This window comes from Natrix helvetica, assembly GCF_964273705.1.
Source record: "Natrix helvetica genome assembly, chromosome: 2".
Taxonomy (NCBI): domain Eukaryota; kingdom Metazoa; phylum Chordata; class Lepidosauria; order Squamata; family Natricidae; genus Natrix; species Natrix helvetica.
The window spans coordinates 216,862,745-216,876,790 of NC_138552.1; the positions used below are offsets into that span (position 1 = coordinate 216,862,745).

Below are 14,046 nucleotides of genomic sequence, written 5' to 3' on the forward strand. Positions count from 1 at the left end.
TCGCCATCTTCTCTCGTTTGAATTTGCCGCGCTGCGGTGGCTTGAGATGGCTGCCGGAATTTCTGCCGAATTCCTGGGCTGGATCAAATCCGGAGATTCTGGAGGTAGCGTTCTTCGTCCTATCTGTCTCTCGATCCCACCTTCGTCGCCAATGTTAGATCTGGGCAACGAGAGAACAGACTGCGGACACGAAGTGACTTAGCAGCTCTTTATTAGTAGTAATAGTGATCCAGCTTGCTCTGGGGTCGGAGGGTTCCCCTTTTATAGGGATCGGGTACGCCCCTCGACCAATCAGAACGATACTTGTTTCCCGCTGTAGCAGTGGACCAGAGAGGAGACTCGCCTCGATATATGCTAATATCTAACATACACCTTTAGGCTTCAGTCCTATATCACAGACTTAAATATAGTTGTGACAAAGAATGACAAGGAGATGCTAGTATTTCAATTTTAAAAGCTGTAACTACTGTAAGTGCAAATTCTAGGAAATATCAATGGTGTATGATGGGAACAGAGATGAAAGATGTGGTAGATAATGAGCAGAATATTCTCAGGCTTGCAAATTGTTTGCTCAATCCCTGGCTCGCTTTTCAGAACCTAAGATGCTATAGCACTAATTAGTCCTGATAACAGGTAAGGATGGTTCTCTGTTTGAGGCTAAAGTAAAATAAAAATGAATACTAAAGTCCTTTTTAGAGAGACAGCCTTGCTCTCCAATGATGTTTTGAAATCCCCTCACTAGGCCTATTCTTTGTGGAAGGAGAGCTTTTCAGAAGAGGACAAGTAGCTCATAAAAACAAGCTAGGTGTGAATAAAATGAGTATCAATGGAGGGAAAGAAGAGAGTGGCTGAGAATATGTAGATAGTTCTGGAAAAGCACATTCAGGCCTCTTGCCTGTAGCTCCAATGAATTTGCCTGGAGCTAATTCAGCCCTGGGCTAGGATAGATTCCCCATTCCTGGCACATACCATGCATTTTCCAAAGAGAAAGCATGAAAGCTACTGCTAGTCAAATGATTTTACCATCCAGCATCTTTCACTTAATGGGAAACTAAGATGGAATTGAATCTTTCGCTATTTTTCCAAACCACAGTTGGAAAACTGCCATGCTGCTATTCATATTATGATTTCAGTTGACTGGATTTTCAACGGTTTTTTTCATCCCTCCAAATTTTTGACAGAATCCCCGTGATCCTTCATCTTTGATAAATTTGGGACAGTGCCATGGGGGGGGGGAATATTCTTGCTGAATGGAAATGGTTTCTTTGTCAGACATTATACCACTACCCTGGATGCTTTTGGAAGTATTTGTGATATTCAGCAGCTGCCTTTTTTAACATGTATGAAAACTGAAACTTTCCTTAGTCTATGATGACAGACTTGTGGATTTTGGAATGGCAGGTTGGTGAAAGTACATATTGAAAAATATATAGAGACTTTTAGATTAATGCAGAAAATCCTACATTGAATTCCATTAATATGCAAAAGAGATTTCATGGTTTAGCCAAGGCTTGCTTAATCTTAGGAAAATAACTCTGCTAAGCAGAAGAATGAAACAAAAGAACAAAATATCTGAAATGCTAACTTTGAAAGTTTGTTTTGATAAGGATTTATTTTGGGCAACTCTTGCATATGGAAGATTAAATCAAATAGTTTCTCTAAGAAGGAAGTAACTTCAAAATTTTGGATATGGTACAAAAAATAATTTTAAAAAAATATCAGGAATGATTTTCTCCCTTGTATTAAATTGATGGATTTTGCTTGTTAAGTAGCAAAGGTGAAATCTGTTTTCAGTGTGAAAAATTGCATTGCAATTTGAATAGTTTGCAAACATATTTTGATGAATAATGTCAGAAAATCAATCAATCTACCAAAATAGTCTTCCCAGGTTGCATTACTATACCTGTTCACATAGAAGCAAGCCTCTTTACTGTATTTTATCAAAATAAAGAGAATATGTGCATAACAAAAGAATGTTTTCCCCAGCTCCGCAAAATTAGATTTGTTGAAATGCTGCATGAGTTTGACTATAATCCTATACTGAACCCTGTTTAAAGCAAACATCATATACTTTGAGATTCCCCAGAGTGTCTATTAGCCACACTAAGAACTATTTAATATAGGAGTCACAATTTCAAATTGTTACAAGTGCGGCACCAAAAAAAAAAAATACTAATTCATTTTCCAAGAATCACAACACTGAAAAGTTTTTATACAGTTACAGAAAAGTTTCTAGTAACTCAAAAATGAAAAGTTATGAAACAGGTTTTTCACATTGACCACTTAGAAACCTTGTAATCTAAGAACCCTAACACAATTTCAGCTGTTGATATCCTCTTTTCATTTTTTTTCTTTCTTTCTCCTTTCTGACTAGGGAGTTCTTTCTTCCTTTGGGCTTTTTTCTCTTTGTTTGTCCTTCTCTTCTTTTTCCTTTTGTAGTAGAGTCCTTCCTCCCTCCCTCCCCATCTATTGCATGGTTGACCAGACCTGGTTTTTAGCAGCCTTCTCCTTTAATCTCCTGGGCTATCTTTTGCACCCAAGCCTTACCTCTCTAATTCACCTGCACAAAAATCCACCTGTATTGAGTATGAGAGATATTGGTGGTTCCTAAAAGGTGTTGCTAGTCTGATTGGCTTTGAGATGACTAGCCTCCTCTGTTGCCAAAAGGCTGTTGTACACCAGGCTAAGCTAAGGGGAATTGCAAGAGTAACAAAGCAAACAAGGCCTCAAAATGGAGTCAGTTACTGCCTACAGTTTCTGAAGTGGCTGGATTATTGTTTTATACATATACAAATACATAAATCTGTTACTAAACTTTTCTTTGGCAGTGAGATGACAAGCCTCCTTATCCTAAAATAGAGAACAAATAAAAAGCATATAAAGGAAATCATTTTACAAAAAAGTTTAAATTAACCTATGTAAACTGAATCAACATGTTTGAGGCAAAGCTTTCAGACCTCCCCAATTACTGAGCCATAGAACTGATTACTGTGAAATTGACCTCAACTGTTTGGGATTAAAAGCTATGCTGGTGCAATTTCACGATTCCTGAAACAGAAAAGGTAGTACTAGGAATAATAAATGCAACTAAAACTCCACTCAGTCAAAGAACTGGTTTTAGATAAGATTCCAAAATTTTGCTACTAAAATACAAAGGAACAAACAAAACATCCTGCACAGATGGCTATACATTCACAATATGAATATGGTTGGAAGATAACAACAGATATTCATTGTGGATGTCCTATTACCAGAGGTGGTATTCAGCAGGTCTGACCAGTTCTGAAGAACTGGTTGCGGAAATTTTGAGTAGTTCGGAGAACCAGTAAATACCATCTCTGACTGGCCCCACCCCCATCTATTCTCTGCCTCCCAAGTCCCAGTTGATGGGGAGGGAATGGGAATTTTGCAGTAACCTTCCCCTGACATGCCCACCAAGCCACACCCACCAAGCCACGCCCACCAAGCCATGCCACGCCCACAGAACCAGTAGTAAAAAAAATGTGAACCCCACCACTGCCTATTACCCTTGATATAATTCATTTCATTCCATTAATTTTTATTATCCTTGATTACCATCTAGTAACACTTGGTGCTAGGTGGCATATATACATGTAATAAATAAAATAAATAGTTTGAATGTATGAATATCCTTTTTCATAAGCTGTTATTTCTGAATGAAGCTACCTCAACTCCTGCCTCCTTTATTCAATAGATCATATTTCCTTCAGTGAATACAATGCTTTAAATTATTTCATGGCAGATGCTGTCTACAGAAAACAGTCATGTTTATTATACCTTAGTAATTGGTTCTGACATCTTGGCATGCTGAAAACTACTGATGCAAAATGCTAAGTGTAGGAAACTAAACTTCAATAACCAAACATCATTCAATGTCAGCTGCACCCAAATAAAACTTGCACAATGAATGGAAACACTGTGGTTTCTTTATATTCTTTATATATATAGGTAGATGCTTAAATATAGACACACAGAGACCTGTCAATTTAAATTAAGTTGGATAGATTTTTTTTTTCCTGTCCAAAAAGCAAGGATTTTTTTAAAATCACTTTCATCTTGTCATCTTTTTATTTTATTTATTAAATTTATTGCATCTTGTTGCAAGGTGACTTTTCAAATATCCATTTGCAGAGGGATGTGCAAATTATTCCAATGTTTTGAACTCAAAATGGTCCTTTGAATGTTCAAAGTGTGGGACAAACCACCTCATATTCTAACGTTTTGTCACAAACTCAGTGATTAAAGAAGTGTTTCATTCGCAGAACATTGGAGTACTTTGATATCCCACTATAGTATTGTTTTTTTTTTATTCTTCCAGTCATGGAAATTTGGAAATTAATTAGCCAATAAAATAGCAGTTGTCACCAGATGTCAGACTGATGGCATCTCAGTACATAGCGAAGTAAAGATTTATTGGATGGAGTCCATAGAGGGGAGGAAGTGATGGGTGAAGCACATACCCTTGACAATCATTTGGGACACATGAAATCTAAACTAATTCCTTCCTGGTATGTGGAAGCAAGATTCATGAGCTGTAATTAACACAGTTATCAGTTATTTTCTGTAGATACTGTGCTTTCTTTTTCATGAAAATTGGCAAATGTATAACTATACCTGTTTGCTGAATGTTGTTTTGCAGGCAAATTGAAAAAAGTAAAAACATGGGCATGCCCTTGGATGGTGAAAGCGCTTTCATTTGATTTACATTAATATTGGACTCTCACCCGAGGCTCTTTGCATTTTTAGTTTGCAAAATACTTGGGAGTTTATTTTTTTTTAATTTATTTTAATCTTGACTTAAAATATTTGACAAGCAAAGATGGCTGATGACCCGAAAAAACCTTTGATAATATGCAAAATTTAGGTAAAAACATTTTTTTTAAAAAAAAGTTTGATGAAATGATAATGGCTGTGGAAAATATTCATGTAGAACTAGATAAATTAGATGCACAAAGAAACGTGATTTGAAAGCTGCAGATCCATTGGAAAGTGTGGAAAGAGACATGGATCGTACAGATGTAGAATCAACTCAGCTGACTCCATACACCTCTCTGAAGTTCAAGCCTGCATTCTTTTACATTAGCAGAAATCTGTCTGAATGGAGAAGTGATGAATTGATTATTCCTAGATAGACTGATGGACATTGACGAATGGATTTGTGACACTTAATCAGAAACCACTTTCATCTGGACTTCGTTGGGAAAATAGCCTAATTGTGGAGACTGAATTTATAATATTTAAATAGACAACAATTGATAAGAGATTATATTAAGAAACAAATGTGTATATTTGATGCAGGACAAATTACACTTAATTTTTGGGGTGATTTGGAATGAATAAGATGCCATGGTAAAATTTCTACAAGTTGATCACAATAACAGTTTAACAGATGTTTTTGAAACTTTAACCTTGTCTTTTTTATTATTATTGTTCTTTCTGTTAACTATTTTGTCATTAATAAGATGGATGATTGGTCAATAATAGATTTAATGGTTTAAATTTTTTTCTGGGCTTCTTCTGCAAGGGGTAGTATAAATATAGTATTTAATGTATTAATCAGTATTCAATTGGAGGGGGGGTAATATGTGTATACATGTTTTGTTTAATGTACCCATTTTAATGTCTCATTTGTTTTGTGTTTTTCTTTGTTTTTTTGTTGTTGGAGTTTTCTATTTTATTTTCTATTTCTATTTTAACTTTTTTCAAATAAAATAGTGTTTTATAAAAGAAATTTGCTGAATATTGGTTGCAGATAAGACACCCTTTTTAGTGAAAAATGAAGGAGCAATTTGGTTTATTCCGAGGGCAAAACATTCCACTGGATTTGTTTTGTTCTGAGTTTGAAATATTGCTGTTATTATCATATAAGATATAGACTCCTTCCATGAAAGTTTTCTACATCTAATTATTGCAGTTAGAACTGTGTGGGTCAAGGTCTTCTAATAAAAAAAAATCTTAAATGTTTCAGGATTGAAAATATGCAGTAGAAAAATTACTTAATACCAATGTGATAACAAGGCCAAACTTGGTAAACCTTTTTTAAAGAAAAGATTTCCTGAAACATTACAAAATGCAACTTAATTGTGAGAAATTATGTTTTTCTGATAATAATCAGAAATAAATGGAGGTGAAATAAAAATCACAGAAAACAGAGGTTTTTTTATTTACCTTTCTTCTAAATGAAGTTTTTTATATGTGTCACAAGGAATTACAGATATTTCTTCCTTGTCCCTAAAGTTCGAACTCATTTTAAAATAACAATTATTTTCAGCCAATCCTAAATAAACACTGATGAATAAAAAAACTTACTTGTAAGCACAACCTTACAACTTCCCCTTACAACCAATGGACAAGTATCCCCATGACGAGTTTTACACCCCTGCTATAGACTTTAAGTAATCTGGAGTTTTTTCAATTCTATTTTTTTTAAAAAAGTCCAAAGTCACAATGACCAAACCCTGCTCCTCAGATAATCATAAATTATATACATTTTTTCAGACACCAAGTGTCGTACTGCCAACTTGACCTAACCATAAGAGCAAAAATAACTGATCTTTAATGGAATTATAATAGAATTTTTTTTTAAAAATGGAGGCAATACAATATTGTACAATAACAAATATTCAGAAATTAAAATCTGTAAAGAAAAGGAAAAACTTAAAAATACCTGGGGAGATGATGGATTAAAAGCCACATTGATTACAGATTCAGTGTGTCCTGTCAGTTTATAAGAATAGGTGCTGGAATGCTTCTCATATATATAAGCCTGAAAAAGAACACATATTTAAAGTTGCCAATAGCCAATCAAGAAACAAAAGTTTTTATTTTAAATCCCTCTTAGCAAAATGTATACTTATCAAAAATTAAGCCCTTCATAAGATAATACTGAACAACAATCTAATGCTGAACAACAATCCAATGACCTAGTTACCTGCGGGATCGCTTCCTACCACATACATCCCTGCGACCAATTCGCTCTCACAGGGAGGGACTCCTCCAGGTGCCGTCCACCAAGCAATGTCAACGGGCGGCGCCTAGGAGTAGAGCTTTCTCTGTGATGGGCCCAACCCTCTGGAATGACCTCCCCCCCGATATTAGAACTACTACCGACCTCTGCTCCTTCCGACAGAAACTTAAGACCCACCTGTTCCAATTAGCTGGCCTGGCCCATTTATAGTCCCATTTATACCTCCTAGCAAATATTTTATTCCGGGAAAGTTTTTAGGGGTGTTTTAATGTATTTTTAAATTCCTAAATTTTAATCTAACTTTAACTATTGTACAGTAAACTACTGCTACCTCCTCCAGCCACACCTATATTTATTTATATATATATTATGTATATTTACTGTTTTAATATGACTGTACACCGCCCCGAGTCCCTTCTGGGAGAGGGGCGGTCTAGAAATCAAATAAAAGTTAAAGTTAAAGCTTGCCTTTGCTCAAGGAAATTTGGGGGAAAGGAAGATAAAAAAAGTTAAATTCTACTTAATTTTTTACATGTATACACACACATGAAAAAGGGATAGGGTTTTGATCATACAATCACAATCACAACTTGACTATTTTGAGCCCAGTCTGGACTCACCTGCTATTAATGCTACACTCTATTGTTTGACTGCAGCCAAGGGAGACACTAATGCAGTGGGCTTTGATTTACTAGTTGCTGTTATTCATTTGCATTTAGGGAACTTTAGGGTTAGCATAAGTCCTGGAGACTTAGAAGGTATAGAAATAAAACTTCCCAATGTATACCATTATGGGCTACTGGAATAACCTTTTTCTCACATAAATACATTGATTCTTTTAAACCTCTTTAAACCCTGAAAAAGAGATGTCTATAAAATATTCCCAGAGTACATAGACTTGCCTTCTCCAGAAATTATACATTTATTCTTTTTGAACACAAAATGAATTTACAAAATCTATTTGGATCACATGTTTATTATTACTCATAAAAGACACATGTCTTGTATTTAATATTATCAATGAGAACCAGTTCTATATAGCAGTTAAGGTACCAATTAGAAACTAGGAGACAATGAATCAGTGGTGGCTTTCAAAATTTTTTAGAACCTCTTCTGTAGGTGTGGCCTGCTTTGTCGGAGTGGCTTGCCGGCCACGTGACCCGGTGGGAGTGGCTTGGCAGCCATGTGACTGGGTGGGCATGGCCAACTTGTAAAATGTGGTGAAACTCACTTAACAACACTCTTGCTTAGCAACCAAAATGTTGGCTCAGAAACTCTGGCATTTGAAGCACGCATATCTTAGATCTGTCAAGTTACAAGACCCTTGCACCCCTAACCTTTTAGAAAAAAAAACCTCCAGGGGTGTTCAAACTTGACAGCTTTAAGACTTGTGGACTTCAACTCCCAGAATTCCTCCTCTCACTCTTCATCTTGATGATGTGCGGACAGCAGGAGGAGGGAGATGGAACCGGTTCTAAACGGCACTGTAGATTTGTGGAACCTCTTCTATAGAAGAGGTTAGAACTGGCAGGAACCCACCCCTGCAATGAATCCAAGTCTTGGTTTAGCTACAAAGCCAACTAGAAGCTTTGGGCCAAATGATCTTTCTCAGCTCTTAATAAACAAGGCAATGGCAAGCCACTTCCAAAAAATGTTGCCAAGGAAACTACATCTGTACTTGTGAGAAGAATGTTAAAGACCGCAGATTAAACATGAGCTAGCAATATGTTGCAATTGCCGAAAGAGTCAATGCAGTCTTCACTGACAATGGTCAAGATTACAGGGAGTGCTAGTACTATTTTTTTGTCCTCGCCAGACTGCACTTGAAATACTGTGACTTGGTGACATACACTAAATAAATAAATAATTGTGACCAGTTCTGGTCACCACAAATATAAAAAGGAGAATGAGAACTTGAAAAGCCATGGAGCCATGAAGTCATGGACTTCAGGAGGCAGGCTGTTCAAGTTTTCATTGGCATCTTTCAAGAAAGGATTGGACAGTCATTTTGTGGCATGCGATGAGTATTCTTGCACAGGCAGGACATTGGTTTAGAAGACCTCCAAGGTCTCTCCCAATTTTATGATTCTATTCTTGCTTCATACTACATTTACATTTCTATTATATATCTCCATTATGTATTCATTTCAATAGGGTATTATTTAAAAATATGCCCCCCAAAAGTATTGGGTGTACCTTTTTTTTGAAACAGCCATTTTTCTACTCAAGTATTTCCACATGATTTTCAACAATTCCTATCGTGCTTCAAAAATATATCAGCACAATCTATTTACCCTATTTATATGTAAGTCTCCTGCATTATGTCTATAATATTCTGTGTTCAAACATTAGTAAATATTTTAACTGAAAATATGTAGCCTTATTTTCAGAAAAAATCCTCAAACTATGTAAACTATTTAACCACAGAAAAACCTTGTCTTTTTAAAAAGACACGTAAGAATGTTGCTAATGTCCTGTTTCTGTTGTCATAAATCAAAGGGAAAAAACAGAAAAGGTTTTAACTAGTTTTGTCTGGTCTGTACCAAATAGTGAGATAAATTGGTTCATATTGACACTTATAACTAGGGCCATAAGGAAGTACATATTGTACTTGCTGCCATTTTTATTTTGTTTAACTTGGTATATTTGCTGTTGTTTTATTTATTGTCTTATTTGTTATTTTTTTATTTTACTACTCTGTAATTTTAATTTGTTATGAAATAACTACTATGCAAATAAAATAATTCATTCCATTGGGAAGGATCTTAAAATCTGACTCCAACTCTCATAATGAAGTGAGGCTGCAGAGTAATCCCCATTTCAAAATGCCTGGAAAAATCTTTTTGGGTAGAGTTTGCCATGAAAATTGGTTCAGTGCTCAGTCAGGTAATATATACAGTATAATGGTATCTTTAAAAACTTTGAAAGACAGCAAAAGGAAAATAACTTTGATAAGACAAATAAATGGCAATATGAACAGTTTAACTACTTATTAGTTACATTGTTTGAGTAGACGACACCAAGAAATCAATTCCAGATTAGGATTATTTTGACTGGGACTGGCTTTAATAATAGAATCTTGTCTGATTATGCTGTACTCCCCCCTCCTCCTCTTTATATTCCACTGAATCAAAAAGATGTCTGCTTGAGCAGCTTCCAAATATTACCTTGCTTTTTAGGACTGAAATAGTGTAGCCTCTTTTGTCAACAGTTCGTGCGGGGGTTTTGGTGCTCTCTGAGCTTGGTTGTTATCCAAACAAGGTAACATCATCATTGTATACTCATTTCAACTCTAGATACAAATATTATCCTTTATTGGCAAGTTTTATATATTTCTGTCAAGGTTATCTTTCTTATTGCCTACAGGGGCCTTCGTGGCTTCTAGAACCTGGGAAACACTTGTGTTTTGAAGAAAGCTTGATAGACACCAATTGGCAATGTACTATCATGCATATTTGAACATCATCACAAAAACCAATTTAAATTATACATAACAAATATAGAATAAAGAATTGGAATAGTCTATTCTGTAAAATAGATGTCTTCAGGTTCTAAGAAATGTGAAGTATATTTTATACTATTTTAAAATTGCAAAAACTGTTTATTGGAGTTTTCAGTGGATGATTATAAAAGGCTAATTTATTACCATTTTTATGCTGGAGATGTCAGTTTTAAGGCATTCTTTTGTATGCAATTAGCTACTTATTTGTTCAATAGTATTACTACGGTTCTTGGAAGAAAATGTAAAGTTTAGAGTTGTCAATGTGTTGCAAATTTGGAATTTCAATTTATGGAGAACTTTGTATAAGCAGTGCCCATACAGGTAGTGCTCAACAGTTCATTTAATGACCTTTCAAAGTTACAACAGCAATAAAAAAAGTGATTTATGACCATTTTTCACATCTTTGCAGCATCCCCATTGTCATATTATTTACATTCAGATGCTTGGCAACTGACTCACATTTATGACTATTGCAGTGTTTGGGGTCATGTGATCACCTTTTCCAACCTTACAACAAAGTCAATGCAGAAACCAGATTCACTTAACAACTGTGTTACTAATTTAACAATTGCACTTAACAAATGTGGTAAGAAAAGTCGTAAAATGGGGCAAAACTCACTTAGCAAATTTCTCACTTACCAACATAAATTTTGGCCTCCATTGTGTTCCTAAATTGAGGACTATTTGTACTATTGTGAATAAGCTGTTTATAAAAGGCACAAAAACCATCTAGGTGATTTTGGGTTAGTGACTCTCTCTCAGTCCAACGTATCTCACAGAATTGTTATGGGGAAAATAGAAGAAGAAAGGAGTATTACCCTGTTTCCTCAAAAATAAGACCTCCCCGGATAATAAGCCCAATCAGGCTTTTGAGCGCATGCGCTAAAATAAGTCCCCCCCCAAAAAATAAGCCCTCCCCTAAAATATTTAAATGCATGCACAGCCGGTCCCCATTTCCTGGGGGGAATGGGGGAACATGCCCCACGCACCCCACTTGCACCTGCCATCCACATTGAAGGGCCTTGTGGACGCCACTCCTGCAAACCCTAGGTATCGCACCCCTTCTCTTAGTGGCTGGGGCAAAAAGAGCAGCAGGCCCAGAGACGCTAGGGCTGGCAAGAGTGTGCCAGAAACAGAGACAGAACTTCCAGCCCTCTCTGCATCAGCTGATCCGTGGGCCATGGGCTGAGGTTAAGGGGCCTCCTGAACCTCAAAAATAATAAGACCTCCCCCAAAATAAGGCCAAGTGCTTATTTGGGGGGGTCAAAAGAAAATAAGACCCTGTCTTATTTTCGGGGAAAGACAGTAGGTATGTTTCCCACTTTGAATTATTTATAAAAAATAATACAGGCGGGATAAAAAATCTAATAAATAAACTCCTGGAAAGATGTCTGTACACCAGATTGCAATGGTGGTTAAATGAAAGTTGTCAACTCTTAGAATACCACATATTGTCAGAAGTAAACTACTATACATACACATTTATCTTCAGATCCACAAGCGATGAACTGGCCACAAGGAGAAACACTAATTCCACATGGATGACAGCGGCTATTATGACCTTCAAACCGACGCTCACACCTGCAGAAATTTAATACATTTAAGTACTACAAATTTTAAAATAATTGCTTCTAAATTTACTCATTCTTTTCAATGGTGCATAATATATTTATCTCTGCCTTACAATCAAAAGCAACAGGTAGGATGGGCAGCCAATAAATTGAATGAATGAATGAATGAATGAATTGAATAGAATATGATATACCATAACATGCTCCAGTTGTTAAAAAAATAAGAGAATTTAAGCATTTTGTTTATTGCAAAATATTTAAACTCTCTTATTTAAATAGATTTTTAAAATTAAAATATTATTGAGTTTTATAAAGGTATTATGTACATACCACTATATAACTAAATAACTATATATATGCTGGCCTTGTTGTATTCAGGTCTTTTCCCGTATAAGATTGAGATTGTCTTGGCAATGTTTCGGTGAGGTCCCACTCGCCATCTTCAGGCTGGTGTTTTGGCCTTCGTGCTTGTGCGAGTAAGGCGTGATAGGAGCTGTCGTCTTTCTATATATCTTGGTGTGTGTGTGTGGAGTGCTGGCTTTGTTGCTGTAAGTGGGTTGATTGGCTGTGTAGTTGCATCCTGATTGGTAGATGGAGTTGATGTTTTTAGATTGGTCCGCTGTTTCGTATCATCCTCTATCATCATCCTAAATGCACGGAACGCAGAACACAAAAACGCAGTCAGAAAAAAAGAAAAAACTTCCTCCCTTTTCCAGCACCTTAAAGCAACAGGACATGAAATTGATTTTGATTTTGAAATTGAAGGACCCAGCTTAATCTCCAAAACTGAACACTTCAACAAAAGAATAGTTATGGAAGCCGTCGAAACAGAGAAACGTGACGATACCTCCCACCTACCAGACATCTGGAAACCAGCCCTAGTCAACAAATGAACCCCACCCACTACCCAGGTCGTTACAACACAAAAGAACAACAGCCACACAGCCAGCACCTCAGCCACACAGGATGATACGAAACAGCCAACCAATCTACAAACATCAACTCCATCTACCAATCAGGATGCAACTACACAGCCAATCAACCCACTTAAAGACGACAGCTCCTTACTCACACAAGCATGAAGCAGAAAACACCAGCCTATATATGGCGAGTGGGACCTTGCCGAAACGTTGCCAAGACAATCTCAATCTTACAGGATTCACAACAAGACCAGCACACCTACACTCATGAAAATCTATGAATATATATGGTCTTGTTGTATTCGGGTCTTTTCCCGTGTAAGATTGAAATTATCTTGGCAACGTTTCGGCAAGGTGTCACTCGCCCTCCTGTTTTTGGCTTAAAGTGTGGCCGGAGCTGCCGTCTTTCTATAAATCTTGGTGGGTGGGTGTGGAGTGCTGGCGTTGTTTCAGTAACTGGATTGATTGGATGTGTGGCTGTATCATAATTGGTAGATTGGTGCTGATTGGTGCTGGCTGTGGGTCCGTTGTTGTTTTGCGTTGTAACGGCCTGGGTGGTGGGTGGGGCTCGTTTGTTTACCAGGGCTGGTTTCCAGATGTCTGGTAGGTGGGAGGTATCGACATGTTTATTCATGTTGTGGGGATCTTTCTCTATTTCGATAGCTTCCATAATTATTCTCTTATTGAAGTGTTCAGTTTTGGAGATTAACCTGGTTCCTTCAAAATTAATTTCATGTCCTGTAGCTTTAAGGTGCTGGAAAAGGGAGGAAGTTTTTTCTTTTTTTTCTTACTGCGTTCTTGTGTTCTTCGATGCGTGCATTTATTCTCCTGTTCGTTTGTCCTATGTATGTTGTAGGGCAGATTTTGCATGGTATTTCGTAGACTCCTTGATTTTCTAGCTGGATTTTGTCTTTGGGGTTTCTTAAGATTTTGCATGGTATTTCGTAGACTCCTTGGTTTTCTAGCTGGATTTTGTCTTTGGGGTTTCTTAAGATGTTGGTTATTTTTTGCTCAGTGTTGAAGGCTGTCTTGATATTGTTTTTGTGGAGAATTCTGTTGGTTTTA

General features: G+C 36.6%; 1 protein-coding gene across 1 annotated transcript in view; it reads right to left on the minus strand.

The window, feature by feature from the left end:
• Nucleotides 1-14,046, minus strand: part of WDR27 (WD repeat domain 27) — a 75,501-nt gene that overhangs the window by 19,320 nt on the left and 42,135 nt on the right. The window contains exons 23-24 of the mRNA XM_081944817.1: nucleotides 11,969-12,071; nucleotides 6,689-6,787 (exon numbers count right to left, since the gene is read on the minus strand). Coding sequence (XP_081800943.1) covers nucleotides 6,689-6,787; nucleotides 11,969-12,071 — 202 coding nt within the window. The remainder of the gene's footprint in view (nucleotides 1-6,688; nucleotides 6,788-11,968; nucleotides 12,072-14,046) is intronic.